The sequence below is a fragment of the Chionomys nivalis genome, chromosome 19 (assembly GCF_950005125.1).
Source record: "Chionomys nivalis chromosome 19, mChiNiv1.1, whole genome shotgun sequence".
Classification (NCBI taxonomy): Eukaryota; Metazoa; Chordata; class Mammalia; order Rodentia; family Cricetidae; genus Chionomys; species Chionomys nivalis.
The window spans coordinates 49,094,710-49,109,823 of record NC_080104.1 but is presented as its reverse complement, the minus strand read 5'-3'; the positions used below and the strand labels follow the sequence as shown (position 1 = coordinate 49,109,823).

The 15,114-nt window shown below is 45.7% G+C and overlaps 1 protein-coding gene and 1 pseudogene across 10 annotated transcripts in view; one reads left to right on the top strand and one right to left on the bottom strand.

Annotated features, from left to right (window-relative positions):
- The window catches only part of Ank3 (ankyrin 3), a 445,234-nt gene that overhangs the window by 179,144 nt on the left and 250,976 nt on the right, over positions 1–15,114 (bottom strand). For all 10 annotated transcript variants that reach the window (XM_057751281.1, XM_057751283.1, XM_057751286.1 and 7 more), the window contains one exon: positions 14,273–14,371. In XM_057751281.1, the coding sequence (XP_057607264.1) occupies positions 14,273–14,371 (99 nt within the window). The remainder of the gene's footprint in view (positions 1–14,272; positions 14,372–15,114) is intronic.
- Positions 7,440–8,276, top strand: LOC130861935 (60S ribosomal protein L7a-like; annotated as a pseudogene).

Here is a 15,114-nt window from a genome sequence, read left to right as displayed (position 1 = left end):
ATTCCTGGCATGTGATCTGGTCACACTGGGATTCTCCCTGCCATGGATCCAGTCCCCCTGTCCTTCCTCTCTGTATGACATAGGTGTTCTGTCCTTGTGTTTCTGTGTTCCCTTGCAGAACCTGCTGATCGGGTCCTCAATGGGCTCACCTGTATGTTCACCTGGCTCCTGCAGTCTACTCCAGGATTTTAAAGTTGGCCAGCTGATAGTTTCTTGGAAAAAGTTTTGCTCATCTGTCTGCTAATATGTGTGTGTGAACAATGTGGTGAGGGTGTGCTTGTTATTAAATCTGTAAAACTTGCAACTCCAGATTACAACAGCTCTAAAAAAACCAAAAACACATGAATAGCCACAATTTTAGTTGAGGCCAAAGTGGAAACCTCAGTGCCATCTTTAGTAAGGGTACCCACATATGCTGGCCCTACCAAGGAGACATTCAGCAAGACTACGCTGTTGTGAACGAAGCAGAGAAACCTGGGACAACCAGAGCTGAGGAGTGGCAGACACCACACTGGAGGCACAGATGGTAACTAACAGGATGCACATGCTATTCCTTGGTAGGAAGGTGTGGGATCCATGCTGTTAATGTCAGAGATGGGCAAGAAAGATCCCCCTCTGCTGAGGAATACCTAACTACTTCCTCTCTCCCAGCTTTCCCACAGAAACCCAACAGAGGAGGCAGCCAAGTTCAGTTCAGACCACCTCCAAGCAAGTACTGGTGATTCCTAACCTTGCTCTGACAATACAGAATTTACTTTGAGTTTAAATTAAACGGAGGAGGACTGATGACCGGAGACAGGTTACCGCCAAGGGAAGGAGCATGTGGATGATGCTAACTTCGCTCCAAGTCCCTCTCCTCCCTGACTTCACAGACTGCTGGACTTTTGTATAGCTAGCTTAGTGGCTTTCAATGTATAAGCAGTGGTAAATTACATACCCCTCAGCATTTTTGCTTTACCCATTAAGTGCACAGTTGAGTGGCCTTACGTAATTCACACGGCGGTACCACTGATCTCCAGGGCTCCTTGCATCTTGAAAAGTGGAACCCTACCTAAGAAGAAATCCTTCATGGTTCATTCTGCCTCTGTCCCTGTTTCTGTCTGTCCTGGGGATGTCACAGAGGTGATCACTCACTGTTTGTTTTACTGGGACCGGCTCACTTCACTGAGCAGAGTTCTCTTGTGTTACTTCTGGGGTGCAGCATGAATCAAGTTTTCCTTACTTTTCTTGCAGCTGAGTGACAGTCTAAATGCACATACAGGCCACCTCCTGATGATCTGTTCACCTGCTGCTGGACCCCAGGGTCTTCTGCCTCTGGGTTTTCCTGAATAGCCTGCTAGAAATTCAGGGGGGACAATCTCCCCTGACAATGATTTCGTTTGCAGGGTTGGGGTGGCCATATACCCAGAAATGGAATTAATTCTGCTGAACAAACACTCTTTTCATGGTGGCCAGATGGTTTTTACTTTCCAACCGTGTATACAAGAGCACCCTGGTCTCCAAACTCATGCAAATGCTTATCTTAGCTAACAGCTGCTGCCTTAATAGACATTCAACATGCAATTTCAATTCTTTGTTATTCTTGTTGTCTAGAGCAGTGGTTCTCAACCTTACTAATGCTGCAACCTTTTAATACAGTTCCTCGCATTGTGGTGACCTCTGACCATAAAATTATTTAGTTGCTACTCCATAATCATAATTTTGCTAGGGCTATATGAATTGTAATGTAAATATCTGCTCTGTGGCCTCTGTGAAAGGGTCATTCGACCCCCAAGGGGTCACGACCCACAGACTGAGAACCACTGCTTTAGAGGTTTGATCTCATTCTCTGTAGACCAAGCTGGCCTGGAACTCATGGTGATTCTCCTGTCTTAGCCTTTCAGGGGCAAGGTTACAGGTGTCAGTCACTATGCCTACCTCTATGCTTTTAAAATGTATATATATTCAATCTGCATTTCAGTTATTCCATGAAACATGAGCAATTGGGGGAAGACAGGCTAATGAGTTCCTACCCTGGGCTAAGAGCTGTTAGCAATTCATGCTTGCCAGGGAGAGAGAGTTAGTTTGCTTTAGGAGTGTGCACTCTTTAGGCTGCCCATATTCCAGTGGGTGTCCCCGTGCCCAAGCACATGCAGGCAGCTCTAACTGGACTCAGTGTGGTACAGGAACAAACAGATGTGTGAGGATGTGAACTTGGAGTGGGGAGGAGGATGTGTGGGGACAGTTCTGGGGAAGCTGAAGGGGAGGGGCAGTATATGATCAAAAGACATTGTACAATGTATGACATTCTCAAGTCCCAAGTAAATGAAACTAACAAAAAAGAGAAAAAAGAGCTTTTAACTCTTATTATTAAAAGTGAGGTCGGGAGAGCACTGAAGAATGAAATAGTAAATTGGGGGCTGAAGAGATGACTTTGCTGTGACCAACACTGACTGCTCTTCCAGAGGACACAGGTCCAAACCTAGTTGCCTCATGGGAAAAAAAAGAACTCAGTTAAAATCAATTTGCTTTCTGTATATTGAAGAAAGTCATTTCAAAAATTAAATGAGTTGTCTAAAGACACTAGATTTCCAGTGAGGCTTCTCATAATTACAGTGGTTTCAACAAAACATTCAACCGACTTTTCTAACATTCTGCCACTCACACCGGAAAAACAAAACACGGAGGGCCATCGGAATGGCAAATTTTCCTTACTCCTCAGTCAAAAATCAATAAATCCAGAGCTTTTGTCCATGAAAGACCTTTTTGTTTCTTTTTCTCCTAGAAAGTAAATCATGTCTTGCAGATTTCCAGGATCCCAGCTTATTAGAAACTTTTTTTTTTTGGCATGGCGGTGATGGTATTTTATCTTAATTGGGTCTTCAGATAAATGGGACACTTGCTAATGCTTTAGACACATGAAGGAATGAAAATGACACCTATGGGGCCCCTCAGCAAACATGCCGAGGAGAAGGTGCCTCTGTGAGTGTGCAGAGCCCTCCTTACCCTAAGGACCGCATCCTTCTCACCCTGTAAGTGTGAAGAGCCCTCCTCGTCCTCCTCATCCTGTAAGTGAGCAGAGCCCTCATCCTAAGGAGCAGATATGCTTTCCTAAGGACCAAGATGCAGCTACTGCCGGTAGCCAGAGCCTCATCCTCAGCTTTCAGGCACTGCTACAGCACACTGTGCACTGTGCAGACTCTCCTCCAGCCCAGTGTACACCCTAGCTCTGATGGTCTAGAACTGAGGTCACGTGACTTGAGAAAACAACATGAGCTCAGATCCCTACCCTGCCACGTTACTCCTGGTTGGACTAGAACGAGCAATCCCTTGGGTACGATTTGTTCCTCAGTTAAAACGTTTATTCTTATGGGTTTCCAAGGGCACTCCATATGTATGCCCTTTGTAAGCTGTAAAATAGAGTATAAACCTGGGTTCCTATTAAAGTGGTGTAAACATTAAGGTAATGTTATGAACCATGATTTTTTTTTTTTAAAGAAGATTTTTAAAAAGATTTCTAGGATGCAGCTTTGGGCAATGTATAGATAAAGATTCTTTCAGCCTGACCTTGGTAAATATTTCCTAATCCTGTCTGATGAGAAGAATCATGAGAAATGCTTGTTAAAAACTTGATGGCAAAGTGCCCACTGCAGACTTCATGAGTCAGTGAGAGGCCCTCACTTAGGAACTACTGGGAAATCCATTTTCAATCTCAGGACTCGCTGGGCCTCATTCCTTGTAGTGACATGTAGCCTGCCTTGCATGTCTTGCCAAAAATGTATGTTCTGTGCCTTTGTTATGAGATCATCAGATTTTTGGCTATGGAGGGTTCATTCCAAAGCATGATTTACCAAAGAATAAAAGATGGATTTAATTCATCCTGTTCCTGGACACTTGCAGAGAACAAAGTGCCAGTCATCAGGAGAAAATGGTTTCTCTGGGATGGTTTGAAGCCAAGTCTACGCTCAGTTATACATGGGGCCTCTCTAGTGTTAGAATCTTCCAACTTCATCGCCGTGTATGTGTGTGTGTGTACACATACATGCAGAGGCCAGAGGTTGGCATCAGGTATCTTCTTCAACACTTTACTTTTGAGGCAGGGTCTCTCCCTGAGTGTAGAGCTCACTAACTTGGCTAGGCTGGCTGGTTGGCTATTGAGTTCCTGAGATCCTTCTATTTCTCCATCGTCTTCTCCAGTGCCAGGGTTGGAGATAAGCATTGCCATGCCTGGCCTTCTACGTGGCTTCTGGGGTCCAAACTCATGTCCTCAAGCTTGCAGAGTAGGCACCTTCCTGGCTAAGCCATCTCCCCAGCCCCTATGTCACCATTTCTTATCCCAACGTTCTTCAGAGTCGGGGGCACCCACAGTTACTTCCTAGCGTCTCAGTGTAAAATGGAAGTCACCACCATCACTCATGGCATACTAAGAGCTGTAAGTGGATTACAGTGAGGGACGCTCACTGCTGCACCTGTTGTCCAACAACAGAGGAAGCTAGGTTGGTTGGAATTCTTTGTGAGTTTCTTTCCCCTCTTTTCAAAGTCCCTGTAGTGAGAACTGAGGATGCTGCCACGGGCTGTTTGGTGTCCTTAAAAGGAGCAATCTTACGGTGAGCACCAATTTCTAGACCCTCCTTCTGCCCGCCCTGGGATGTGGTCCTGCTCCATTGCCTGGTTATGTATAGGTGCTTGGTTCAGTATGTTTGGGCAGGTGTGTTACGGACATTGGACTACTGGGTGTGAGCAGACCCTCCTAAGCACAGTGGCTGAGCCACTCAGGACCTTCTCTGATCACATGCCAGGCACTGTGAAAACCAAAAATGCCTCCAGGGTGCAAAAGATCAAAGTACATTATATATAAGTACGGAAATAGCATAATGAAGCCCTTTGTTATGTATAATACATGTTAATAATGAACCAAAATCCTCTATCAATTTCCAAACCTTCTGAGGAGAATGATGTTCCCTTTCCCCTTCAGAGGTTCTGGGAGGATTGTGGCGAGGATAATGCTAAGCAGACCACAAAGCCCAGGGTTGGCCATGCCTTACCCACAGCCCCTTCCCACAGGTGACCGGGAATAGCAAGAGCTCCCATCCAAGCCTGGCTTCCCTTCCACACACTTCACAATGTTCAGGGAACACTTCTCCTATCTCAGCTTCTCCATGTTGACCGGCAATGACTCCTTTCTCTCTGCAGGCTCCAGGCCGGTGCCCTCAGCCAGGCTGCCATGGCTCTGATCAACCCTACCATTCCTCTCTAGCATCCTTAACACCTGCATCTGAGCTCAGCCTCCATGGCTTTGCTTCTTTAGGTTTTAACACCGTTTGGTGTTGTGCCTTGAACTGCATACACTAGCATGTGTGTGTTCTACATCAGCATTCTTCTGTATCTGGGCTGACTCCAATACCCTCTACTGATATACCACGTCACTAGGCTTTCAACTACACTAACCTGCGCAGGTCTCCTTTCTGAACCTGTCTTTGTGGACTCTCTTGCTTTAAGGCAGAAGAACCGAGCCAATGATCATGCACCGATCCAGAGGCGCTCACCCCAAGACTCTGGCTTTTGCAAAGGGCCAAATTCTTCCCTTTGTGGCCTCTCTGCCCTTCTGTGTTCCTCAAACTACTCGTGGGAAGAGTCCCCTAGTTTCCAGGGAGGTGCCTGCAGTGGCAGAAGAGGTTATGAGGGTACATCTGAGCAATCCAAAAGTACTATCTGAGAACAGCCAGTGTGGAAAATGTGCTGGAATGTTCAGCAGGGGGTCAGGCTAGGTCATGGCAGCCCAGTGCAGCTCCTTCCTCGAGCTAACTGGTGAAAAGAAAAATTACAAAGCTACAGAGTCTTTTTTTTTTTTTCAGTACAAATGAGGAAAGACAAGCTCCGCTGACTCCGGCCTTAATAAAATTTTTGATTTGCAGGATTTTGAAATGGATTTATTCAGGTCATTGAGAAACACTCTTAGCGAATAGACTGAAGTCGAGGGGAAATGGGAGAGGAGGAGGTGCCTTGTGACTTTCTGTCATTTCTTTGCTCATTACTGGAGTTCTTTCCCAAGCTATGACATACGACTAACTTTTTTTTTTATTGAAGATTTATTTTATTTTTATCACGTGTGTCTCCATGACTGTGGGTGTCGAGGAGGCCAGAGAAGGCAGGGGATCCCCTGGAGCCTCAGTCGTGATCTGCCTGGCGTGGGTACAGGGAACTGAACTCCAGTCCTCTATAAGATCAGCCTGTGTGCCACACTGCTAAGCCATCTCTCCAGCTCCCTGAATCACTTCTTAGAGGTTGACCTTGTACTGACCGGAACCACAGCAAACTGTACCCCAGGACATTCTGGAAGTGGCATTTCTGACTATTAGAAATACTTCAGAGGACTGCTACCATGCTACCTACTGGATATGTGCCATGCTCTCGAGGAAAGTCTGTCTTAGAGTGAGTGAGTTCTCCCCTGATGACAGAGACAGCCGCCGCCATAAAGGCCTCAGGAGCTCTAGTTCCGTTATTGGCCACACATCTCAAGTGCAATAGACATGGACTATTTTCTTCAGTTGCTGTGATGTCACCATGTATCAAAAACTCTTAGTGTATCCACTGAGTCTAGGACAATGCAAGAGCAGGAAGGGTTAACTGCAAGGCCCTATGGGAATCTAGTAATGCAACTTCCGTGTGATCTACTTAGTCATAAAACTCTATGCCCTGTGATGAAAGGAGGAGGACAAGCCCAAAAGCATCTCCATCACTGTCAGACAAGATGACTGGGCAGAGAGGAAGGGCCTGTTTGATAGACAGCTCTATTAGTTGTTGCAAAAAACTAAATGGCTGGATTTGGTGGTGCACACCTTTAATCCCAGCACTTGGGAGACAGAGAAAGGCAGATCTCTGCGAGTTTAAGACCTGTATAATTTATATAATGAGACCCAGTCAGCCAGAACTACGTAATAAGGCCCTGTTTCAAAACAAAACAAAATATACAAACAAACAAAAAACAAAACAAAACTCCAAACATTGTAGGGCAGAAAGGGAAGAGTGGTACATGTCATTGATTCAATTTCTTTGGAAACTGAGGCAGGAGAACCACAAGTTTGAGGGCAGCCTAGGATACACAGTGAACCCTTGTCTCCTAAAACGAAGAAGGCCTGGTGATGAAGGGACCCACCCCAGACCATGACAGTGACCAGTGTAACAGTGGGGGACAGTCCGCCGAGGCCCCACAGGTTCCCGCTCTTTGCTTCACTCTGACTACTAAGAAACTTACCTTTCTGGGTGAGGAACAAATGAACCTCACACCGCACGGAAAGACAGCAATGCAGCTCAAGTGGAGGACTAAATCCACAACAAGTTTATTTCTTAAAAGAGAACATGCAGGAGATTCTCCAAGGATGTGGGATTTAGAGAAAGGTGGAGATGGTGTGCAAGTTTTAAGAATAATCTACACAGCTCTCTCTCCTCCAGCCCGGCAAGATGCCCAAGGGAAAGAAGGCCAAGGGGAAGAAGGTGGCCCCGGCCTCCGCCGTCGTGAAGAAGCAGGAGGCGAAGAAGGTGGTGAATCCTTTGTTTGAGAAGAGGCCTAAGAACTTCGGCATTGGGCAGGACATCCAGCCCAAGAGAGATCTCACACGCTTTGTCAAATGGCCCCGCTACATCAGGCTGCAGCGGCAGAGGGCCATCCTCTATAAGCGCCTCAAAGTTCCTCCTGCCATTAGCTAGTTCACCCAGGCCCTGGACCGGCAAACAGCTACCCAGTTGCTTAAACTTGCCCACAAGTACAGGCCAGAGACCAAGCAGGAAAAGAAGCAGAGGCTGCTGGCCCGTGCTGAGAAGAAAGCTGCCGGCAAAGGGGATGTCCCAACTAAGAGACCACCTGTCCTTCGAGCGGGCGTCAATACAGTCACCACTTTGGTAGAGAACAAGAAGGCTCAGCTGGTGGTGATTGCCCACGACGTAGACCCCATTGAGCTGGTGGTCTTCCTGCCTGCCCTGTGTCGCAAGATGGGGGTCCCCTACTGCATCATCAAGGGAAAGGCCAGGCTGGGACGGCTGGTCCACAGGAAGACGTGCACCACTGTTGCCTTCACACAGGTTAACTCGGAAGACAAGGGTGCTCTGGCCAAGCTGGTGGAAGCTATTAGGACCAATTACAACGACAGATATGATGAGATCCGCCGCCACTGGGGAGGCAACGTCCTGGGTCCTAAATCTGTGGCTCGAATTGCCAAGCTGGAAAAGGCAAAGGCCAAAGAACTCGCCACTAAACTGGGTTAAATGTACTGCTGAGTTTTCTGTACATAAATATAATTATAAAAAAAAAAAAGAATAATCTACACAGCCTAGATTCCCCTGCCTACCCTAACTCACGGTCCCTTCCGAGATAGAAGCGATAGTATAACCATGGCAATAATGTTGTGCTGGATGTAGGGATGATGTGGGCTGGTCAGATCCCTGGGACTCACATCCTTTGGCCAACGTTCTCAAATCCTCATTTTCATTTTAATGGTTTTCAACATTGTGATGCAGCAGAGTCTATATTTGGAAATAAATCTATTTGAAGAACAGGTGTGTCTATAAGGATAACCATGCAAATAAGTAGAGGTTACAGGTGACTTTTTACTGCTTTTTTTGATTAAAAAATAAACTGTATGTTGAGGGAAATGCATTCTAAAGCTATGCGTGTGAAGATTTCTGTTCCACAAACCAAAGTGTAGTCTCCTGAGTCCTGAACCCCTAAAGCAGACAATAGGGAGTCAGCCATAGTCCTAATTGGGGTGTGCCGATATCCGTTTACACACCCTCTGGAGGTTGCCTAACTGTGCCCTCGTGGCCTGAGTCTGAGGTCCTGATGCCAGCATCCATGACTCGGTAGGCCTGTCTTCCAAGGCTGTCTACACGTGTGAGCCACGTGATGTTCAGAGCATCTTGTCCTTCACTAAATCCATGCAGTGAACATCTTGAGGAACTCTACAGACTCTCATGGCCCCCTTCCTCCCTTGGTGCAGCTGACTTTGTTTGGGGAGCAGCTCATAAGTCCAAACACAGTTCAGTCGAAGCAACGGGAGTTTGGTGAGCCGGGAAAGAACTGGGCTTGAGAACAAGATTCACCCATATGTAATGGGTAAGGAAACCCAGAAGTCATGTCTTTATTCTTTCTTGAATTTTGTAAGTTTATCCTGAGTCTCTCCTGGGGCCAGGTACTGAGCTGTCAACTCTATAGACTCCACAATAGAGAACAGGACACAGACTGGCCCTTGAGGAATTCAAACCTCCTGTGTTTACTACAGGGTATGGGAGAGGACTCTTCATGTGCTTTATTGCATTTCAGCCCTCACAGACTTCTGAGATATTAAGTATAAAAGCCTAATGTGGAAGAAGGAAGTTAGCACACTCTCTATTAATTATAGGTTTAAAACGACTGTTCCCATAAATTCTACCTGAGAAGAAAGGAAGAAAATGGGGGTTTCTTGATGTTGTTCACCCTTACAGCCAGCCCTGGCTGAGTGGAATGTTGCAGAACCTTCTGGTGAACCCATTGACACGCTGGTATGCAAAGGTGCCTTGTCACGGCAGGGAGACAAAGGGCTCTCTGGCCACAGAAACATCCTGCCCGCTTGTTTTCAGAATGGTTTTTGGGAATAAATGGCTTTTTATCTGCAAAAAGCTGTGGCCATAAGAAGCACACTCACTGGGCATAGTGAGTTCTGCCCTGGAGGGCTGAGAGGATGAAGCTCATGCGAAAGTCAACAGCCCCGAGGCCCGTGTGGGGATATGTCTGCGAAGCAGAGAGACTCTATGGACAGCAGTGATCTCTAAAGCACAGGACTGTAGATAACGCACAGCATAGAGAGCAAACAGAAAGTGCAAGATGAACAAAAATCAGTCAACATGACGTTCAAAGACTAGGGAAGAGTGCAAGCCTACAGGGCCGGGAGTGAACAGCTTCCTGGAGAGGCAGGTGACATTCAGAGGTCAATGTGTCATTTTCAGGAAGGCAGGCCTGTGATGTGGGGGTGGAGATGGGTGTGGGATCTTTGTTCTCATCTTCTCTGACAGCCCCAACATGTTACATATCTGTGCTGTGGACTACATGAGCCTCTTGCCATAGGCGAGTGTTGAATGTTCTCGAGGAGTGGAGGACATGAACTGTTAAGAGTGCCTTAGTATCTAGCCCTAACTGGCTGGAGCTGGATCTCTGCCTGACTCTACCTGCTGCATGTGGCACCATGCTCAGCCCAAGGGATATGCATTTGAAATTCAGTATAAACTAAAATTAGCCACTCTCATGAATGCTCTGGCAGCCCAGGTGTACAGAAAACAGCTCTGGATTCTTGCTTGGGCTCTAAGGTTCCTCAAATAATGAAGAGGAGATCTATCACAGGACCCAGCTATAGCACTGCTGGTATTTATGAACAGGATTCCAGTATCCTGGTGTTTATGAACAGGACTGGGCATATCACAGAGATTCTTGCACACTGATGTTTACTGCTAATATTTACAATGTATTATATATACATGCATATGTATGCAGATATATGTATGAAGCTGTCAAACATTGAATTAATAAAATGTGTAAAATAAAAGTATTTATGTATTTATATACCCCCATTCCATGTATATATCTACATATATTAAAGGTTGGAGTCTGCATTTGTTATATTATTTAATTCCCCAATTCATCAAACACTTTCCTTTTCTAGTCCATCCTTCTAGAGCTACTCTGTCTGTTTTAATCCATAAACCACCTGGAATCTTCTAGAGCAAATCTCTAACTCTTTCAGGGGTCAGACCAGGAAGCGCTAAGCCCCACAGCATCTGAATCTCCTGCAATCGACAGGAGGGACTTGATAAATATCCACTTAATACGATTTGGCCTTTCATCACCCCAGTGCATAAGTGCTCCTCCCTGGAATGACAGTCAGTAAGGCCTCTGGAGTGTCTCGATTACTAGGAGAGGGAGGATTTGCTATGAGAGCAAGGGTCATGCATCAGTTCTAATGCTGTCAAAGCTGTCATGGCTGACTCAGTTCAGGCTGCAGGATGCTGACAGGGCACAGCAGCAGCTAGCAGCTCTCCTGTAGGGGACCTGGGGGTGGGGTGGGTTATCTGTATAGATCATACAGAGGGGAAGGTGTCAGCTGGGGTTGTTTATTAACACAGGGGAGCGTCACAAGCAGAAATTAAAACCGATGAAATGTAAGTCTGGGAAATGCGATGAGGAATAGGGGTGCATCTTGCCCTCGAGGGGTCAGAATCGCTCTTTAGGAGTACATTGACCCTTCCTTGGTCATACTGATGTTTTTTTCCTTTCCCTTCTCTGTTTCAGAAATATCTACATCTGCAGGTGCTGTCCTGGCTCCTATTTGCCAGAACTTTCCCTGGTAGTATCCATTCTCTTTGTCCCTCCCCAGCCTACAGTGCTGCCCACAGCCGCCAGCCTAAATCTTCAACGGTTCAATCCTCTACTATACCCAGTCACAGGAAGAAAAGAGAACCCTAATCTCTCTCCCTGAAGACCAAGAGAACTTCTGCGCCTTGGATTTTACCCATAAATGTTTCCTACACCACTGTCCACACCTCCTCCTCAGTCTGTGATTTGTGGTTATAATTGCAGCCAGTTCTTAGCCAATGAAACCAAATGTTCCCTCTTTATTGTTCTGAGCAGAATGAATGTAACCCTAGCTGCAACTTTTACCCTGCTTCATTCCAGAGGGAACCGTGACTGACTATGCCTCAGAATTTAGGCAGGAAGAGACCCTTGTACAGTACCTTAGTAAAACGAGCATCTTCTAATGATGACATTACTAGGAATTTGCGACGTAAGATGGGTAAGCTCTTTCTATTGTCTTCCCTGACACGCTAAAGCCAGTCATCCATCACAGCCAACAAAGAGAACCAGAGGCTGCTGGGAGTTAGCAAGAGTGCCAGGCTCTTATAAATAATATATAATGCAACTGCACTACAGCCTTCGCCGTACGGTATGGAGTGGCCTCGTCCATTAGTTTTAGGCTGCGGAGGATTTTTTTTTTTTTTGATTCAGCAAAAAACAGCGAGTGTGGCATATTCTATACCAACACAAGTGTAATTATTAGGCATCACTTTGGTGATGCATGTGAGGTTAACACACAGGCCTGAGGTTCTCACTAATCTCTAATCAATAAAGGATCATCGCTCATAATGAGCGCAGTCATTGTTGGGAGGGGAATGGATGCACTCGAGCTGTCTACAGGAGTGTGACAGGACTGCCATTTTCTCCTCATTTCTTTATGCTTTTCCTCAAATCTAAACTTATTTTCAGCAGCAAGGAACAATTTCTCAATGATTGGCAGAGGCCCACTTCAAAGTCATCCTGACTTGGATTTTCCAAAAGTCCTAATTAGAAGATCAGGCTTAATGAGGTTTTGACTGTGCTGTGAATTATACTAATGAACCCAGAAATGGTCTTTGGTGTTAACATCGTCTTAAAGAAGCTCTCTGAAGTTGTCCTTCGGAGAGTTTATGTTGGCCTTGGAGCCAAATGGGGCCACTAGCAGAACGGCAAGCGAGAAGAGGTGACTTTTCTCCACCCACTCAGATTAACAAAGGTTTTCAATAAATAGAAGACCAGAGTGGAAATCTATGCTGGTGTCACCCGAATGCTCACTAATTTTTCTGAAACTAATAAACTGTAAGAAGACTGGCCAACGGTTGGGTGGCGGTGGTGCACACCTTTAATCCCAGAGCTCAGGAGGCAGAGGCAGGCAAATCTCTGTGAGTTTGGGGCCAGCCTGGTCTATAGAGCAAGTTCCAGGACCACCAAAGCTGTTACATAGAGAAAACCAGTTTTGAAAAAAACAGCGCCCCCACACACACAAAAAGAAGGGCCAATTGCTCTAAGTTAGATAAGGAAGATGAAGTAAATGATTTCATTTTCTAAGTCTGAAATTCTGCCTCCTCTAACCACTAGCTCAAGAGTCAGGGCTAAGCCTACTTGGCCTGTAAAACAGGGATGAATTAAAGGTTTCCTCTTGAGATAGATGCTTGGTCTGGCACTGCCCACCTACCAACTATTTTTAAGGCATTTTACTTTGAGTGCTACACAACCAGTATTGGTCTCACATCCAATCTCACCCCACCCCACCCTTCTAGAAGAAGAGCTTGCCACAAAGAAAACGCCTCGGATGTGCTATGCTGCTGTGGCAGTGCTCTGGCCAGAACTTTCTGTGACTCCATAGTGAGTTGATATCACTTTATCAAGGCTCTTATTGCATGGTTTCAATGAATTCATTCTAAAGATAGTAAACTTAGAACAAACAGGGAATTTCACCCATGTCTATAATATATTATGATCACAACCATTCTCTGATTTTCCCCTCCAATTTTGTGTGGATCCCTCCAATAAATTCCTCTACCAACTTTATACCTGGTGTGGGAAGTCCTTCTGTATATATGTTGCTTGTATTGGTTAATAAATAAAGAAGCTGCTTAGGCCTATGGGCAGGGCAGGACAGAACAAGGTCCAGATTCCAAGTAGAAATAGAGGAGAAAAGAAGGCAGAGTCAGAGAGACAGCGCATAGCTGCTGAAGGAAACAAACTCTGGAACTTTACTCAGTAAGCCACAGCCTTGTGACCATACATAGAATAATAGAAATGGGTTAATTTAAGATGTAAGACTTAGTTAATAAGAAACCTGAGCTAATAGGCCAAGCAATATTTTAATTAATACAGTTTCTGTGTGATTATTTCGGGTCTGGGTGGCTGGGAAATGACAAGTACCCTCCACCTACACATACTCCCTTAAAAAACATACCATTGAGTTGCACTAGTGCTCCCTGTGCATATGGGCTTGGGGGCCGCCCACTGGAATACGGGTAACCCTACAGTGGTCACAGTCTTAGAAAAAAAAATGACTCTCCTTCCCCAAGTCACCATCAACTGCCAGTATCTCCTCAGTCAGGGGAGGAGTGGGGTCTTGGGAGCTACTCCCATACCCATGCAACTGAATAGTCTTTAACACTTCTAGAATATTTCACATGGAGGACTGCCCATGGTTCTCAGCTTCGGCAATTTCAATTACATGTATCTTCTCTATTAGTGTTTATTATTTGTGATCCATCCCATCGACATTCACTCCCAATCTTGGTTTACCTTCCCTGCCAGGAAATGAGCATATCTATGTAATACAAGAAATACATTAGGTAAGGTAATACATGCAATTTCTCAATGACTGGAAGGCCATGCCCCAGCCTACTCCTGAGCCTGGGAAATGAGACATCCAAGTCATCTGAGACGCTCTGAAGATGTGACACTTTGCCGTGTACTCACCCGTGCGGTGAAGTCCACGGCAGCCGCTCGGTTTAACAGCAACGTGGCCACATTGATATTCCCATAGTGAGCAGCTATGTGAAGCGGGGTGAAGCCACTCTGCGAAGAAAACACAGCGAATGGTCGGTTGATTCCTTCCAGCTCCTCTTACACGCAGATAAAAATGAGGGAGCAAAATAAGTCAGGGTCCACATTTCATTCTGCACTAGGCCTTCAATCAGGGTCAGTGGCTCACAGGGTTTCTAAGGAAACCCAAACTCACCAGCAGAGGGAGAGCCAGGGAAAACCCAGGGATAGAGACTGATCAATTTAAGGAGTCTACTAACAGACCTGTGGCAAGCCAACATCTCAAACACCCTCATAGATCACAGCGGTGTGGCTTCATTCCTGATACTGTTTAAGGCAGATGAGAGACTGGCCATGGAATCATAAAACAAATTCAGTTAGCTTTATACACCATAAATTCAGGATAACCAACTGCAAATCTCAGCCTTAAGGACTAAAGCAACTTGGGGGTGGGCAGAGGTATTAGACCACCAAGGTGATTCCTAAACTAAGGGAGACCACGTTCTACAGAGAATTGAGACGCGTGTCTGTTCATTAGGAAGGACCTACTCTGAAACACAATTTTATGGGTGCTTTTCTTACCATGGTCATTTTATTTCCTTCAAAAATGCCAGACATGCAACGACTCATTTACCTCCCCACCCCCAACTGGTAACCTTAGAAGTGATGCGTGTCTAATTTGTTAGCAAGCTTCTTAGCCATGCTAGCCATCACTGCCTCTCATGGAAGGAAGGTGGGTGAGATTGCACCATTCTGAGTAACTCTTCTGTTGCTGA